The sequence below is a fragment of the Gymnoscopelus braueri genome, assembly GCF_963280865.1.
Source record: "Gymnoscopelus braueri genome assembly, chromosome: 2".
Classification (NCBI taxonomy): Eukaryota; Metazoa; Chordata; class Actinopteri; order Myctophiformes; family Myctophidae; genus Gymnoscopelus; species Gymnoscopelus braueri.
The window spans coordinates 39,885,566-39,904,468 of NC_137604.1; the positions used below are offsets into that span (position 1 = coordinate 39,885,566).

An 18,903-nucleotide genomic window follows, 5' to 3' on the forward strand; every position below is an offset into this window, starting at 1 on the left:
TTCTAATGTTTCACTTTCATTATCATAAGTGACTGATGTATCATCATGTGATTATCACCACCACTATACATTGTCCCTAGGACAGAAACATTTGATATGGGGATCCATGGCCTAATGAAAGTCATTTTGGACATCCATGACATATCATATTTTTTAAAGGCTATTCAGGAACAAAACACACAGTTTGAATACATGTATTAATTTTATTACACACACACGTTAACCAGGAAGTCCGAAGTCACATTGAGGTTAGAAACCTGTGAGACCTGAAGTGAGACCTGAAATACCATGAAATACAGTGTCTCCTCAAGGACTCAAAATACCCAACTCTACCACCTAAAGCTGACATCGTTTCTTTCTTCATGTCAATAACTATAATGAACAAAAGCACTATTGATACAAATAATTAGAGCACAGGAAATCATTCAACACAACTCCTCATTCAAGTTTCCCACGAAATCTCTCCCTGAGAAAACATAAACTGAGTCTGACAGAAGTTTGTTTGTGTGTGTGTGTGTGTGTGTGTGTGTGTGTGTGTGTGTGTGTGTGTGTGTATATATATATATATATATATATATATATATATATATATGTTTATCTTTGCCCTGTGTACTGTGCAATACCATGTGCAAAGAACTCAATCCCACTACTTGAGTCAAAGTACATATACATACTCCTCCTGGTCGAATATTACTCCACAGTGCAAGTTGCTCAATTAAATTTGTACAAGTACTGGAGAACTTGCTTTTAAAAATAAGTATTCAAAAGCACATGCTTTTAAAAATACTTAAGTAATCACAAGTACAAATTACAAAGTACATTTTCTTTTTAATATCAATGCATTCCTGTATTGAAATTTAGACATTTCCCCCCTAAAAATGTAAAGATTTTCCAGACATTTTCAAAACAAATATCATTAATAGTGAAAATAGCAGATTTACAAACTCACGCTTGTAGATCGGATATTTTCACTATATTTGAAATAGGGCTTAAAGGGATATTTCACTTTCAAATAAAATAAACATTAAAAATAAATATTTTAAAAAAATGAAAGAAGTTATGGCAAAATCACGGCCCCCTCACACATTAGTAGGACACTCTAATGCGTGAGGGGGCCGTGATTTTTCCATTACTTTTTTCATTTATTTTTAATATATTTTTTAAATGTTTATTTTATTTGAAAGTGGAGTATCCCTTTAAGTGGTTAATTCATAATGCAGTGGAGTCAAAAGTGCAATGCCTGTGTTTGAAAGTCACAAGTATCCAAAAAATACAAACACCCAAGTTCAGAACAGATACTAAAACAAATAAAATGTGCTTAAGTACAACTCAAGTAAATGTACTTAGTTACTGTCCACCACTGCATGTCACACATTTCCTGTCTGTAGGAGTTCATCATAAATCCATCTTCTCTTCGAACAGACACATACAGGAGTCTCGCTGGCTGTCCAGGTAGGGCTTGCAGCCTAGGTGCATTACGGCATCAAACAGCAAGGTCACCGTTGATTCGCACGCTACAGAGATAGATGAAGAACACAGCAAGGAGAAATGAAAGTGAAAGGCACTGGCATATGGCGGGTTCTAACGTTGACCGGGCCAGATTCTTCAGGGGGGGGGTTAAGATAGGGTCATAGGGTTCGCACAACAACGGCTGATAAGTCTATTGAGAATTACAGAGCCATTGCCCCATTTTTATTTCGTGGACCGAGGCCGCCGGTTTAGACGCGGGGCAGGGTGTTTCAGGACGACGGTTCTTCTTCTATTACATTTCTGAATGGAGAGGTGCTCGTCTCTGCGCAATGGAGAACCGGTTTGATGGTGAAACTGGTTTTCTAATGTGGCCACTCATTAACAATTCGGCCGAATGCAAATGAGCCCCATTTGAAAACAAAGGCGACTTAAAGGGTGAGGGGCTGCTAATGTTATGTTGATTTTTATTTATTTTTCCCTGGGGGAGCAGCGTTTTACAGACCGGGCCATGGCCTCGTTGGCCCCAATGAGAATACGCCTCTGGTGAAAGGTACTAATGCTAATACCTTTAATAAACTGTTTGTTTTGATACTGTAGGAGATGATGTAACAATGAATGAGGGGTTTACTGTTTTGCTAAAGTATAGTACGCTTTTATTATTTATTTAATTATTGTATATTATTGATTGTCTTTAAATGTTCAGATGAATTGAATACACAGGACCCCAATGGAAATAAGCCATAGGCTTTCTTAGGTTATCCTTTTAGCATCCTTTTGTATAAATATGTACCTCCATGCTTTTTTTGCAAACTGTTAATAAAGTATTCATTTTCAATCAATCAAAAAATCTTCAGTTGGCCTTCTCTTTCCACACACTGGCTTAGTCACTGGTGTGTTTTCAACTATGAGGCCATTCTTGTAGTCTATCCTCTTGTCTATCTTATCTTGGAATAGCCTGCTGCAGAAGGAACTTAATCTTCATGACTTAATTACTCTTGATGACTCTCCACTACACTTGTTACATTTTCTCTTTTTGTCTCAATGTTGTTTAACTCTATTCTGCTCTCTACTGCTGCCCTTCTTGGCCAGGTCTCTTGTGAAATATTTGTAAATCTTAATTGGACTAACATGGTCAAACAGGAATGTAAAAAAGAAAAAGTAGGCAGAAGTGCAGACTTATCCCATACAACATCACACAAATGCTTACACAAGTGATTGTTGAAACTAGATCAGCATAAAAATGACTGAAAGTGAACAGAAGAGAGAAGTTACTTTCCATTGGATAGGTTATACACGCATGGTAGCTCTCCTGGTTCTATTCAACATGAAAAAATAATCTACTGTACCACGGTAAGAAAATCCCTTAAAAGGAATTTGTGTAATTATTGTCTAGTTTTTCAGGTCTGTGTAGTGTACTGTATCATGTAATCAGAGAGCAAACAATGAAAAAACAAGGCTCTCTCATTTGTGTACTGTATCTTCAGATGCTCACCTTGGACACTGTGGGCCAATCCCAGAGTCTTTTGCAAATTTCTACAGATGTTCTCCAAGCAGCCCTGGAAGTCTTCGTCACAGTCGTTTTTCTGACGCCCACAAGAGTCATAGCAACGGTCGTGCTGGTTACAGCATTTGGTCATGGATGGGATGCCTAGGTCAAACTGTAGAGACAGACAGACAGACCACTGTGTATTGGGTAAAAGTAGTTTATTGTCGTCTGTTCTGAAGAATATCAAGTTCAAGTATTGCATCAGTTGTACCTAGCCCTGAACAAAAATCAAATCAAATGTGCCTTTGTGATTTGTCTTCACTGCACAATGCCTTCAAAACCAAAACGTTCTGTTATTGGACAATAATGGCTTGAACTGACTTAAATTTAAAAAATAAAAAATACAAATTATAAAGTACCTTAACCCCAAAGAGCGGGGATCCACATCCATTGGGTGGTGGAGGCTTGTAGCCAGGACGTGGCACTGGATTATAACCTGTGAGCACAGAGCAAAGATAAAGACAGTGTTATGACGTGCTCCTCACTTATCTTTCTCTGATATGATAACCAACAGTGTGGACGAGAAAATGAATATTTGAATAATGGCTTTTACTCTGCCAATTCACGGAAAAGAAGACTTAAATTGTATGACTGAGTGTCGCTATTAAATCATGTAATTGAGATCAGGATGTAACTAGCAAATGTACGTTCTACTATTCCGAATAGACTATTTCTTATTCCGTTGTTTTTTTTAGGTAGCCTTGGATCAAAACTGTCATAGAAGTATTTTATCGATTTTTACATTTGCATATCTAGATACATACGAAAGTAAAAGTCAGACTCGATTAAATACATCTATGATAGTCTTGATCCGAGGGTAATTTTTAGGCAACAAATGAAACGTCTCCCTGTACTGGTTTCATTAGACTGGAGACATAATTCCCATAATTATTTAAATAATGTGGGAAATATGAAGTGAGAGAGCTGAGCGCACGCACTTACCATCACCACATGTGTATTGACATAACCCATCGTCGCCACCAAACAAGTCAAGCGCAGCATTAAGATATTTGTCAATATTGTGTATTCCGTTACGAATGGTTTTCAACGTCATTCGCCAGTCCGGAGTTTCTGGCTCTTTGTGTTGTTGTTGTGAAGACACATGGGGTAAACATCCATAGAAGTACAACACGAAGAGCAGGCTATGATGATGCATAATCCACTGGACCAAATCGTCGCATGTGACAGTGAGCCAAATTCAAAAGCTTAGATTAATGTATTCCTTAAAACGCCGATTTGTCATTTCAGTCACCGCCTCGCCGGTCATTTCACTGCTTATTCAAATGTGAATGAACTGTCATCCCCTCGGCATGTCAAAAGCTAAACATTGGACTTCTTTTCCTGATTTAGTGTCGTCACGTTAGGTGATTACCAATGGTAAATCGCTTTGCAGGTTGCTGATCCGGTCTGGGTCTAGAATAGCCATGGATCGTACGACTCTCGTCCGTCACGAGCGTCATGGCTGAACTTCAACCTATTTTTTTCACTTTCTCCATTTACAATCCGTACATCTACATAAAGGTTAAAATTTCAAATATAAAGTGCATACCCCATGGCCATGGATGTTAAAATTTTACTCGGGCCCGCATAAGTAACCGCATCTTCCGTATTGTTCAATAAAAATCATTTTAATCCGATCGATGGCCATTTTCTCCGAATTTTCTTCAGACGCTTTCAACTATGCGACCCTATCAGTTGGGAGGTGTAGTGCAGTATGATACATTATAACTCTATGAGAAAATGGCCGCCGATCGGATCAAAATGCTTTTTATTGAACAATACAGAAGATACGGGTACTTATACCCACCCGAAGTGAATTGTAACATCCGTGGCCATGGGGTAAGCACTTTATGTTTGAAATTTGAACGTTAATGTAGATGAACGAGTTGTAAATGGACAAAAAGCTAAAAACAGGTCAATGTTTCGTCATGACTGTCATATGACAGTCATGTTTCAGGGCTACGTCTAGAACGGATATGGAAGCGTTGTGCATGCGTGCAATTTTACGGATACGGAAAACGGACTCCAGACCGGATCACACAGGTCAATTCGGAACAGAAACCTGCTTCGTATGTGAAAACTGGAAGGCATGGTGACGCGAGGACGTGCTTATGATCACACTGACAGTCTGTTTGTGTAATATAAGGTTGCATTTTTCCTATTACATTATAATACATTACAACTAGGAGACCGTGTATATGTGTGTGTGTGTGTGTGTGTGTGTGTGTGTGTGTGTATTTTACAGACAGATGGTTGAAGCAAGCCAGACATCTACCACTTATATCAATAGGGAATCCCCCTTATCCAGGTGAGATACTGGTCTTTGCGCTTCAGTTCAGGGCCTGAAAAGTAGCTCAGCCTGAGCTACTTTGAACATTCACCCCCTTTGACTTCCGTCCAATGTAACACATACCTACTGAGACTGGAACACAGGTCTGCCGCATGAGAAACGAAATTCCTTCCTTTAAAACAGGCCTGAAAGTTCACCTTTCAGGAGGCCAAAGGGGGAGGTAAATCACTTCTCCCTTAGACAGACGAGGCGATCCCCCCCTTTTTCCTACTCTGTACATATAGTTTTGTATTTGTGATATTGAATTTGTTTTATTTTTTATATGTTGATTGAATACATAGGACCCCAATGGAAACAAGACCGCATGGACTTTTTTGGGTGTTATCCTTTTAGACCAAGTGTTTGACTGTTCTCTTGCTGTTTTGCATTTCTGTCTAATAAAATATTCAATAAAAAAAAATATCCATCACTAGGCCAGGAGGGGATCCCCATTGGCCAGTAGAGGTATTGGGCTTCAGGCTGAGACACACACACACACACACACGAGGACAGTGATAAGGGGACAACAACAAATGCCCGGGTGCTCTCAAGATGGTAGTCTTACATACCTTTATAAAAAACATAAAAGTTCTAAAGTCATACACAGTAGGGTCTTGATACAACAGCCGATTCATCAAGGCACACCCATCCAGTCTGTGGCATTGCCTTTTACTTTATTCAAATGATTAGTCGAGCATTAAAGAAAAACCTTGTTTTCCCTAGTTACTTAAATAACAGCATAAATGTGAAACATTCAAAAACAAAATGTACAATATTGTTGAACAGTTTTAATGTCCTTCCATTAAGTCCTGATAACCTCTCGCTTTTCAGATTGGACGACAAAATATCTTTCAAGTAGTAGCAAAACAAAATAAAAACACAGTTGACTGCTGTGCCGATGGTCCATGGAGCTCTGTCCAAAATGTCTGAGATGAGTTTGTAAGTTAGGAAGCATTCAGGCATCTTCTGAGTTCTCAAAACTTGCCATGGTTTCGGTTTCTCTTCTTTTTTGTCTTTTTTAAGCAGGTGTGATGTTGGAATGATCTTAATATCTAAGTCAGATTTGTTTGTGCAGAGCATCTCGGTTTTCTTGCTACCCAAATCCATCGTGGTGCAACACTTTCTGCTTTACAATCAAGTATCCCTTGGTCCTTCTCAAATCCAGAAAAACAAAGGGTAAGCTCGGGGTGGTGTGGGGGACAGGTCAAGAGTATTGGCAGATTGGTTCCTTACGGTGCAAGAAGCCAAGTCCAGTGGTGCCAAGTCGGAAAGGGGGTTAGACAGGGAGAGAGGGGGCGAATTCCACAGTAAGGCTAAAATTATTTGTTTTTGTTGTTTTCTTTCTCCTAGCTCCAAGAACTTTCCTTAAAAAACATGTACATACATAGATCTATTTATATATATATAATATTTATATTTCTGATCTAAAAGCGTTCAGTTTCTGCCCGCTCATCCGCCTCTGAATAGGTCATTTAGTCTGTCGAGCTCCCTGCAGTTGTCCATGGTCATGAGTTCTGCCTTCTTACGCATGCGGTCGTCCCTGTACACCTTGGCAGCATACAACAGGTCTGTTTCTGGATGGGACATACATAGACAGTGTGTAAAACAATGGCAATTTTTCCAACAATCAATCAAAAATGTCTAATATACATATAAAACAAATATTTTGAACCCATAGAATATCTATTAATGCTTAAATGAAAAGCAACGCCAAAGGCTGCCAATATCTATAGCTTGTGTTAGGGTAATATATAGAATTTTCCAATATGACGTATCTTTTACCAACAATATGAAAAATCATCTCTGGCCCTCTGTTAATACCACCTTAACTGGAGTCATTTTCTTTTTTCGTTACATTATGCAGATGCATTGAGGGATATTTTGAAGACCAATGACACTCACTTGTCTGTCTCTCCTTCCAGCAGTTATTTCTGACATTGGACACGTAGTCATCCTCCACATTCTTCTCAATTTTCTGCAGCGCTGAGCCCTTGTACTCAGATTTAAAATCTCTAGTGACATAGTAGTCCACTTGCAGGTTTTCTGTCTGCCGTCGTATGGTCTGACCGGTGGACCTGGGCAGGAGGGAGGACAAAGCAGTCCATTCTGTCACTGCTGCAGTGTATTACTATGTTATTGTTACACACATTGCTTCTTAGAACACTACAGCTGATGCATCGCCACCACATCTAGGTCAGCCTCCTCTAGGACATATTTGACACATGATATTTTAGAGTACCCACTCTCCTAAAAAAAAAAAGGATGTGTGTACTTACGGTCTGGAGTAGAGGCTGTAGGGGGGAGTGGACACCATCAGCTGACTCAAGATGGATACCAGGATCAACACTACAATGGGCATCAGTTGGATGAACATGGAGAATCCACCCTACACACAAAAAAGCACAATCAGCTGCTATGAGGGAAACAAACTATTACTTTTTTAAAATATATTGACTCATACACATTGAACATATTCAACAAAAGAATAGTGTTAATATGTACATCTCCTCGTTCCTCTGCTCTCTCTTGTCTGTTATCAGTCTGCTGACTGTAGCGTGCCCGGCCATTGGTGAAGGTGTGTGGGCTCGCTGTGGACAAGAGAAACAAGATAGCATATTGGTAATCAACATCTGTGAGGTTGAGAAAGAGGGTGAAATCAGCTTCCAAGTTACTGGTAAACTGATGACTTTTCTCCATCAACAAGTGGCTTTGTATACTGATAAATAACAATAACCCAGGTGTGTGTGCATGTGTGCAAGCTTGTTTATGTGTGTACTTACAGGAGGGGAATCCGCCTCCAAAGAACATGTTGAATACATCCTCAGGTGTGATGTCTGCTTCAAAGCCCCTATGGAAGTCAAAACCTGCACCATGGGCGTGGCCTGAAGTAGTAGGCTCCTCCCCTCCTGTCAGGTCATACTGCCTTCTCTTTTCAGGGTTGCTCAGCACTGCATATGCATTGCCAATCTCTGGAGGGAAAATATGGCAGGTGTCAGAGAAAGGCAGAGGAAAAAAGTAATTAGAGACACATTTTCAGTCTGACCCTGAGGTCATACTATGGACATATTAACGAATCTAAACAACAAAATGTGTCCTTGCGGAGGTTACATTTTCATAAAATATCTTAAACCAATGATCTGTAACGTGATGGTTCCTGTCCATTCCAAGTGTCACCGACTTGTAAGCCACTGTAGACAAACCAGTATAATGCTCATATAATCATGAAAAGGGAAACAAATTGCATTAATTTTACATTTAAAGGGAAAGTTTGGGGGGAGGTTTTACTACCAGTATTCTTCCTACTTAGCCAGAATCACTGTTGGGACAGAAAATTGTTAATGCTTGGCTAATGAGTGCAAAGTATTAAACCCTCAGTGTTGGAGAAGGTCTATTTGTCCTACCTTTGAGAGAGATGCTACCAATTGATCCCACAAACATCCAGTTGAGGCTAAGCTTACCATTCAATATACTTTCAAATTGCACACAGATACAGAGACTGACTCTGGTTAAGCAGAAAAGTAATAACATCCCAAACAACAACACAGAACTACTGTATCCCATTAAGTCCAAAGAACAGCACTGTTACTTTTAAAGGCATCTGTTGCTCCAGGTGCATGGTTCTTGTCTGGATGGAACTTGAGCGCTAGTTTCCTGTAGGCTTTCTTTAGCTCATCATCGTGGGCTTCTTTACTGATTCCCAGCACCTCATAGTAGTCCTTACACCGCTTTATCCTAAACACAAACACATGCACACAGATCAAAACGACTCCTTCAATTAAAAAACGAGGTTGTATAGGCAGTACAGTGCAAAGTCAGACAGGAAACAGAGGGCACGGTGTGACATTTAATACAGGTCATGAGCTTGATTTGAAACCATACTGTAGCATAGGATATGGATACCGTTATGTGCATGTATGGTTTTGTAAAGTACTTCGTAACAGTCGTTTCATTATGTGCTTCATGAACTAAATGTATTATTATTATTGTTATGTATGTATAATTGTTATGATTATATTATATTTATTTATACATTTCTCATTGTCAAAACCATGGCGCTTTTCCACAGAATGTAGGCCTCGTGCCTCTTTTTCAAACTGCAGAATACTGTGGACAAGGTTGCCACTGTGCTGGCTGTCCGGTGCATTATCCTTAGAAACTTACAATTCATTAAAAAGAGGACCACACTTCTGTCATTTTTGATTGCTTTCAATCAACCAATAAAAGGTTTTGTCCATCCAAGCATTCACGCCAATACACGTTTTGTTGTTGGATTAAAAGCGATTGAAAATTACCGAAGAGTGAGTGTGACTGATAGTTATTGCTGCAGTTTAACAGATGCCAGATGAAACATTTTCCAAGAGATTGAGATTCACTATACAATCAGCAAGGATGTCAACAGGTTGGCATATAACTGATTGGATGGGACAGGGTGTACCATTGGGGTTAAGAAAAGGCAATCCCAGCACTCCCACACAAGGCTCAATAGTGGATTTAAGAACAAAAAAAGTTTCTTGCGGGCAGTAATGCACATTTCTTTACTTGACTGCAGTGAACTTCCCACAGGATTTGGAATGTAATCCACCAGAAACTGACTCCCTGAGTTTAAAGGAGAACCTAGAATCAGCATCATCCAGCTACCTGAGACTATCTTTTTTCTCTTTGACCATTTCAAAAACACCTACTGTATGCATCCACACATACTGTATGAAGAGTCCAAGCCCTGACTCCTGGGTGTGTTTAAGACTGGTTAAAAAAAATCCATAACACTGAATGTCATGAATAACCACATTATATCCATTTTTATTTTCAAAAATAGCAAAACTAGCCAATCTACAAGATCACAACATGTCATGATGTGACGCAGCCTGAGATTGTAGATTAGCAATCTTCGCTATTTGCAGAACGAAAAAAGTATTGGCAACTGAAACCAATATACAGTATATGAATAATTTATTACTATTACCAATTGTCAAACTCCGATTATGAGTGTTCAGATTAATTTTGCAGTCCAGATAAATAAAGTGATAATCTACAGTAGGTACTTTTGAGAAAGACAACCAAGACAATTATCTGTCTGCACAGAAATGAACCAGACACAAGAGCTCGTGCCCCACCTTGGAATAATCTTATCTAGTTGGGATATACTACCCATTTAAAAATTAGCATTAGTTAACTTGGCAGCATGATTGTACACGTGAGACGCCTCTCTCAGCAATCAACTCCAGAATCAGAGACTATGATGCAATGCAATGACACAGTACGAGGTACAAAGTCAATCTTAAACACAACAGTGAACCTTTTATAAAAAGTTAAACATTTACCATTTACATTTTATTTAGCAGACAATTGAGCAACTTCCAATAACTCCGTTATTGGAAGTGTCCAGAAAACATGCCACTATTGGGGATGGGGATGTGTCAGTGCAAGAACACGGCCTATTAATTAAACTTTGCTCATATTTGTATACCAACCAATACTTGTGTTTATTCAATGACATGATCTAATTAATTAACATCAACAAAGGTAAATGTCCCCAAACCCAACTGAATTCAGTTAGTTTGAAAGAAGGCCTCCCTTTGAATACTCCACTCGTATTTTAGAGTTTAGATTAAGAATGGACATAAAATTCATGACTGCATTGCCATCACCCTACTTGCTGTTTATAATGTTTCAACACATATATAAATGACTTGCAGATCAACATCAGAAATAAGTGTACTGTACGTTAATGTACAGTATAGGGGTGAATTAACTCTTCATCAAAACTCAGAATCTCAGTGTTTACTTTTCAAAATGAAATCAACGCGCAAAGCTCATAGCTCTGCCAAGCTGGGTTGCCTGAGCCAGGGTTGTTTAAGTCATGGGCTGCAGCCATCAGGAACCTGCTGTGGGAATTGGCAATTCAACAACACACGTCTGAGCGGCGGCAGTGTCTCAGGATGTAGAGCAGCCGCTCACGAATCGGAAGGTTCTCGGTTCGATCCCCAGCTCATCCTGGCTTAGTGTTGAAGTGTCCTTTCCTTGACCAAGACACTTAACCCCAAATGCCCCCTATGAGCAGGTTTGTGACATGTATGGTTGCCTTCACTGTTGGCGTGTGATTGGGTGAATGTAACACACATTGTAAAGCACTTGGGATAAAGGTGCTATATAAATGCACCATTTATTTATATTTTATTAACTTACAATTATAGTTAAGCTTGTGGGTGTTGCATTGCCAGTTTATCATTATTATCCTCAATCAATGACCTGATTCCATGGTTGTCCTTGTTGCCAAACAAAAATACACCTTATTTACCCTACGGTGGCCAAACATCCTGGTTTGTCCAGGATTGTCCTGGTTTTAAGCTGGGTGTCCCAAATCACGACAGATAACTGCAAATACACTAAAATGTCCCAGTTTCCAACATTTACTACCAAAATGTCCTGTTTTTCACAACTATTAAAATAATCATACTTGCACTTTGAGCACTTACATAGACATTTTGCATGTTCTATTCTGTTGAAAGGTGCAGTCACTAGGTGTGCTAAACTCTAAAAATAAGGTTGCCCATCCTGGATGGAAATGCCAATAGTGTGCATCCATGTATGATAATGCACATGCATCAGCATGCGCATTCATGTGAGGGTCCTGGTTTGGGTGTTTGAAAATATGGTCAGACACCCTACACTAAGCTGATTATTCAGAGTAAGCAGAGTATTATGTGCATGTAATTAACATGCCCCTGTCTGTAGCACCACATCAGACTAGAGGAGGCCAAATTATGTCTTTCAAACAGCTACTTTCTTCACAAAATTGTAATATTATAAACTGCTCTTATGTATTTTATTTGAACATAGTTATATTTGATCACATCCTGCAGATGAGATTGTCATATCTTAGTTAAACACTTTAAACTCTAAGTATAATTAATATAAAAGCCCAATAACATTAAGAACTTTTTTGTGCAGATATTTAATGAAAACATTCTCACAATTGAACTGAGACCTTTGCATACTTGGCGAGGAATGAAGTGTCCCTAGACTGCTGCATAGTTCTGCTGCATTAAACTCCTTGGAATTTAAGTTGTGAGGGGGATTACAAAATTAAGCATGCTCACATATACAATCACCTTATAGTGTTATGAAAACCCAAGCATGATGTATATTTATTTATTCCTTCTAACAGTGGTCCAGTGCAACCTCGCTATCAGTTCACTGAGTTCAGTCTGACTGGATGGATGGAGAAAATCTAATTCCTTGCAACTGAAATGTTGAGGCCTCACTGTAGGTTCCAGAATGATCCTCAGGAACCACAGGATAGGCACTAAGATAAGTGTGTGAAACTTAAACAATAGAACACTCAATCGTGTGTTATTTAAACAATAAGACATGAGGGGAAAAGCACACTTAAAGCACTTATTGTGGTTAATGGTACAATTGTGTTGCAGCATAGGCACGACGCGAAGTGGAGTGCTGTCGCCCTGCACAGTCGTGTCGATAAAAGCACAACCATGAGTGTTTTATTGCTTTAAAAAAAGAAAAAATATATATATGTATTTACTCGCCAAGAAGAAAAGTGGTTAATAATCCACAATAGTAAATCATGGAGTGAAATAAATTTAAGGACAACAAATATAACAAGAGGCTTTGAGAAAACTTTAAGGAACATATTGCCATTCTTGAGCACATCACTATGAAAAAGGTTTTCACGAGTTTCAGTGTCATTTAGATAATGTTTACTCTGCCACACATGTAGCACTAATCATTGGCACCCAGGCGTCACCCAGCCGTCACCATACCAATGTATAATAAAACTGTGCGATTTGAAAATGTACAGACTTCTCTCTAAGATAACTACCTGTAGAACTATGGCACTATGCAGCTATTATCTGAAATGCTAAATAAAGTGAACAGTGAAGTGAAAACCTTCTTCACCAGTTCTCAGTTATAGAAAATGAATAGGAGAGAAAGAAGATCCTGTGTTTCTCACCTCTGTACACCTTCGACCTGCTCTTTATTGAAGCCTTTTGTTGACTCCCCTCCTCCAGAGTCCCTGTCCCTGTCTGGTTGGGCACCAGTGCTTTCTGAGCCACCTGCTGGCCTCCTACAATATGCACCATTCCCTGCTGAACTCCCATTCTTTGTCAACACATCCAACAAGACTGGAGAGAGAATAGAAAAGAGAGTCAATTAGTGCAGCATGACGCATTGTGATCAGGCATGGGCTGATATGTACCTACTATTTGTGTAAACAAGTTAGGCAACATGAGTTATGTAAAGACTTTACAGGGCTAAAGAGTCTGGGACTTGAAGACCTCCAACGTGAATGCAGACAGACATTTTATGCAGACAGAATTTTTTTTTTTAATAAAACAGATTGAAAACAATAAAAAATGAAAAAAGTGATCGGAAAAACACGCCCCCCTAACATATTAGGAGGGCAGTATGAGTCACAAGAACCAAGGACAGGTGTTTGATGAATCCATCATGGTTAAAATAGAAGTAGATTTGAAGTTACAATGGGTTTTGTATAGAAAGGGGGTGTGTCTGATAAAATGAATATCAAATATCTAAATACTGAAATCAAGCAACTTAAAAACTATCTGGAATGCTCACAAAAGCCTGAGCAGACGTTAAAATTACCCCAAACATGTTTGAAAGTGAAATATCCCTTTAACAGAGGGACCCAACGCAAATGTGGGAGCGGGCGGTTTTAAAATACCTGCAGGCGGGAATAAGAGGTAAAAATAAATCTCTAGGTCCCGCAAAATCCAGCACAGTCCCTAAACTAGATGATATAGCGCGCCTGAAGCATGTGTGGGGTCGTGCTTTACTTTAGCTTGATATAAACACATTTATCGTATGGCTAAATGCAGAGGAGAATGTAATTATGATACATTGTTCCCAACCGGTATGTGCAAAATGAATTTATTTAGTAACCTAAGTCAAGTAAAGTAAGTCTGTGTGAGTCATTGTGTCACTGTCCGTGGTGCTGTAATAGCCGTCTCTCTCTCTCTCTCATTCCGTTTGTAATGTTGGGTCCCAATGGAAATACTGCAGGACTAGACGGTAATATTGCAGGATTATGCCGGACAAACAGCCTTTAATTTTGCAAGTGGGTGGGAGTGGGCTGTCAGAAATTAACTGCAAATTAAACTGCAAAAAAACTAAAAGAAAATTAAACCACAACGGGTGCAGGCGAGGGGCAAAGGGTCAGAAGTCAAGCGGGGTAGGACCTGGACTAAGATAACAGTCCCGCACAGAGGTCTAGAGCACTGGTTCTCAACCTGTGGGATGGGACCCCCCCGCACATGATTTTGGGGGGGGTCCCCCCAGATAACAGTGAAGTAAGGACTTTTAAGACATTTTTAATACCTAGAAAAAGAGGGGGGGGGGAGATAAGAAAAATACCATTACTGCATCAAAAGTAATCAACAAACTACACTATAAAAACTGGTCAAACATTGGCCAAATTGTCAAATAATATAAGAAAGAGGCAAAAAAAAGACGAAGCAAGGAGGGGTGCAGCCGCTCGGCCAGCAGACATATATATGATATGGCAAACATGTTGCTGTGTGTATTGTTTGTGTTGGTCAATGTCTATTTGCTCATTGACATTGATCTTTAAGAAACATATGCATGAACTGCTTTCTTTTCGTTTAATTTGCCTTCTTGTACCTTAGCCAGTGGCAGCTAGCAGGTATGCAATGCATTTGTGCTGATTTCAAGTATCGATCAATGTATTATTTCGGTGTGTACCTGTTCTTTCTCTCCCATAAAAAATGAAATAAAAATATATTTTAAAAAAAAGAAAGAGGATTTTTTTTTTTTGCCCCTTGCGCGGCATTGTGAGCTTGTAGATCTGCTATTTTCACTATATTTATCTGTGGAGCAAAGTCAAACTAAATGTAATGCCTCAACCCCTACATTCCAAGTGCTTGTCAGGGTGGGGGGACCCCAGTTCAAATAATGATTATTTTGGGGGGGTCACAGCCTGAAAAGGTTGTGAATCACTGCTCTAGAGAAAGTTTAAGTGGGATGATCCGAGTAATTTACGATACTGTGATGATATTTGGCCCTCGATGACAATGTTATCACGATACACAATATCTACAATAATCAATAATTGCAAGAAATGTGATCTATGATACATCACGATTTATGTGTAACTGAACAAATACCCATAAAGAGGCAAAAAGCAACAATTATGTATTTATCGATAGAATTGACATGAATACCCATAAAGAGGCAAAAAGCAACAATTATGTATTTATCGATAGAATTGACATGAAACCTTAATAGATTCTTTACTGTGCATCACAAACTGGGCAATTATAAATGAAACAATGTACAACAAATTGTATAGTGCCTCTTTAACACACACATCACTGCTGTCATATACGTCTAAGTAAGATTTAACATGCAAGAGTGTTGAAATTATGGAAATGAAGTCTGATGAAGGCTTTTGGTTTGGAGCAGGAGGAGAGTTGGACTTGTTGCTGGCAGAGATCATGTTCTGTTTCATCTTTAATATCACACAATCAAAATCATATCCATCTATCATCTATGAAGCGCAGAGTAATGTAGGCAGCATATTACGAGAACAGAGATGAGAGGAGATGGCATTGGTTTGTATTGCAATTAATCTCTGCCAGACAGTCAGCAAGCTGTTGTGTTGACTAGGCTTGGTTGTACTACTAGGGGATATACTGTGTGCTGCTCTCGTGCAGTGGTCTTGTGCTGCGAGTTTGCTTTTCGCACAGCGGGTAATCCGTAGAACACCTGCGTATTGTAATAAAATATCAATACTTGGCACCAGTGTATCGATAACTTGTCGCAAGAGGAAGTATGATGATATATTGCAATATTGATATTTTGTCCAGCCCCTAGGCCCAATCCCAGGCCAGCTAAGGTTATCCGTGTTCCAGAGGGGTAGGCCCCGATCACATTAACCATTCGCAGACACAACAATTACATTTTAATCTAGTCTTAATCCAACAAAGCAGCCATGCGGTTCTTTTAGAAATAGCCCATTGGCAAACAAATGTATCCAAATGGCAAGGAACTGGAAGTATATTATGTTATGGTAAACTGAACTAAATTATAGAGACTTCTGTGCAGCACCACCACCCATCATTGGGAATCTAGTTTGTAGCACTTACCATTACTGTATGTCTTTAAAAAAGATAGATTAGGCTTTGAATGGTCATATATGTTTTATAGATGGCTTACCACAATAATGTATAACTCCAATGTAAATGCAAATTGATACACCTTTTTAATACACTAAAAGCGAATTACTATAACCAAATAACCAAACTATTGCAACAAAGCTGTATTGTGTCGCAATGGCTCATCTTCATAGTTCCTACAGTACACATATATTGTCCTTTCCAATTATGTCCATCTAGAAAACAAACACCACTCAATCCTTACAGCGCTCCCAATTTCAAACTCAAACAGACTTCAAAAGTAGCAGCCTCAGTCTGCTGCACCTAGAATACTACACAGATTGCTAGTTGGTTCAGCCTTGGATCAAGACTATCATAGATGTATTTTATCGATTTTGACACTTGTATATCTATGATACGAAAGCAAGAGTCTGAAGCAAGAGTCAGACTCGATAAAATGCATCTATGCTACTCCAAGGCCACTATTGGTTCAAAGTCTCTCTCTCTCTCTCTCAGACAACACACTGGTTTATCTTCTACCACTGCTGGATTCATATCTACAGGGTCTGGGTCAATCATTCAATTAAAGGATTGACATGGCTAACCTCCTTTTCTCTGCTGCACTAACCTGCTCTGCTGTCACTGAACACCCCCAACAATCAGCCTTGAGAAGTCTGACACTTAACAAGTTAAATCTATGATTGCCTACGAAAGGCAGATACGTATTAATTCGGGCCTGTCGTTTCGGGTAGCATTACATTTAAATGCAATTAATATCATTATATTGGCTCGCTTAACCGTTCGCTGTACTTCAAAAAACGAACATGTTCGCTCATTGTAAGGCTGTTCGCACTAATTAAAACACTCCCCCAGTCCCCAGAAACGGTAGGAGGAAAAGATGCTACGGTCCTCTCTCTGCATAATGAGACGCTAGCTAAGGGTAGCTAGCAGACGTAAGCTAACCTGGGGCCTATATAATTTTCGACCGTGAGGAGTGGGTGTCAATGAATAAAACGTTCATTTATTCATTCATCGTTCATTTATACAGTAACTCGCGTTTAAAGCGTACACGAGCCAGACGCGACAAGCGACAGTTATGTGACAGTTATTATGTGACGTTACGGCTAGCAGCTCGTTTGATACATCTCCATTTGACAGCACTGACCCCCTCCCCCCGCCGCCCCATTATTTACTGTCAACAAACCCCGACATGACGGTATTACCTTTGGCTCTGCCAGTCGGGTAGAGCTTCTCTGCTTTGTTCAGGAACTTCAGAGCCTTCTCTTTGTCGCCAGCTTCAATGGCCTTGGATGCTATGTTGATACATTTCTCTGCTTCGTCCCTGTTCCCTTCCATTTTTCTTCCTCTTCCTCCCCCGGCCTTTCTGTGGTCAGCTGACCTCCTCTGACTGAACCACGTGGTCTCTCGATGTGAGCTGTCCTTCTTCTTCTTCATTCGTTGATTTGCGGGTTAAAGCGTTATCCCGCCACGGCGCCACCTACTGGAAAAATATCATCACAGCATCATGTCCCTGATAGTCCATGAGCCAGACTAGCCCTAGAATGTCTGTGATCTTACATACATTTCAAGTATTCCAAATACACAGTCATAGATCTCTCTCGGTCCCCCACTGTGTAGTGCCCATCTGCGCGGCCATAAAAGTGCTCTAAACTCCGTCTGTACTCACCCAATAATTAATTCCTAAGACGTGTAGTCATATTTTGTCCTCTAGTTTCATATCCATGTGAAAGTTCTGCCAGAAAACGTGTGTTTAGTCAAATATCTCCACTTATTCACGAGCTGCACACGGACGAGTTCTGTGCGACGCGAGGGGCCAGGAATGATTGCAGCACTGAATATACGTAACTTTCTTTAGGACGCACAAATGTTTGGGACACACAATTGGCAGGTGATGATTCATTACCCCGCACCAATAACATGCACCTGTCAATTGTGTGTCCCAAACATTTGTGCGTCCTAAAGGAAGTTACGTATATTCAGTGCTGCAATCATTCCTGGCCCCTCGCGTCGCACAGAACTCGTCCGTGTGCAGCTCGTGAATAAGTGGAGATATTTGACTAAACACACGTTTTCTGGCAGAACTTTCACATGGATATGAAACTAGAGGACAAAATATGACTACACGTCTTAGGAATTAATTATTGGGTGAGTACAGACGGAGTTTAGAGCACTTTTATGGCCGCGCAGATGGGCACTACACAGTGGGGGACCGAGAGAGATCTATGACTGTGTATTTGGAATACTTGAAATGTATGTAAGATCACAGACATTCTAGGGCTAGAGCCAGACAAGATTTCATTATCGAAAGAGTGGGCAAAACCAAACCTATATTAAATTGTTCATAGGGTCAATACGAGTAAATAAATATATGATAACCTCTCCAC

General features: G+C 39.7%; 2 protein-coding genes across 2 annotated transcripts; both read right to left on the reverse strand.

The window, feature by feature from the left end:
• Positions 1 to 1,155: 1,155 nt before the first annotated feature.
• On the reverse strand, positions 1,156 to 4,377 carry pla2g12a (phospholipase A2, group XIIA). Its single transcript, XM_080456780.1, has 4 exons — positions 3,959 to 4,377; positions 3,376 to 3,452; positions 2,963 to 3,128; positions 1,156 to 1,514 (listed from the first exon to the last, which is right to left on the reverse strand). Exons 1-4 carry the CDS (start codon positions 4,170 to 4,172, stop codon positions 1,396 to 1,398), a joined length of 576 nt encoding a protein of 191 aa, XP_080312906.1. The 5' UTR covers positions 4,173 to 4,377; the 3' UTR covers positions 1,156 to 1,395.
• A 1,618-nt stretch (positions 4,378 to 5,995) lies between these two features.
• Positions 5,996 to 17,902, reverse strand: dnajb14 (DnaJ heat shock protein family (Hsp40) member B14). The gene is made up of 8 exons (XM_080448498.1): positions 17,722 to 17,902; positions 13,318 to 13,489; positions 8,932 to 9,077; positions 8,126 to 8,314; positions 7,848 to 7,933; positions 7,622 to 7,731; positions 7,248 to 7,420; positions 5,996 to 6,919 (listed from the first exon to the last, which is right to left on the reverse strand). Exons 1-8 carry the CDS (start codon positions 17,852 to 17,854, stop codon positions 6,795 to 6,797), a joined length of 1,134 nt encoding a protein of 377 aa, XP_080304624.1. The 5' UTR covers positions 17,855 to 17,902; the 3' UTR covers positions 5,996 to 6,794.
• Positions 17,903 to 18,903: the final 1,001 nt, after the last annotated feature.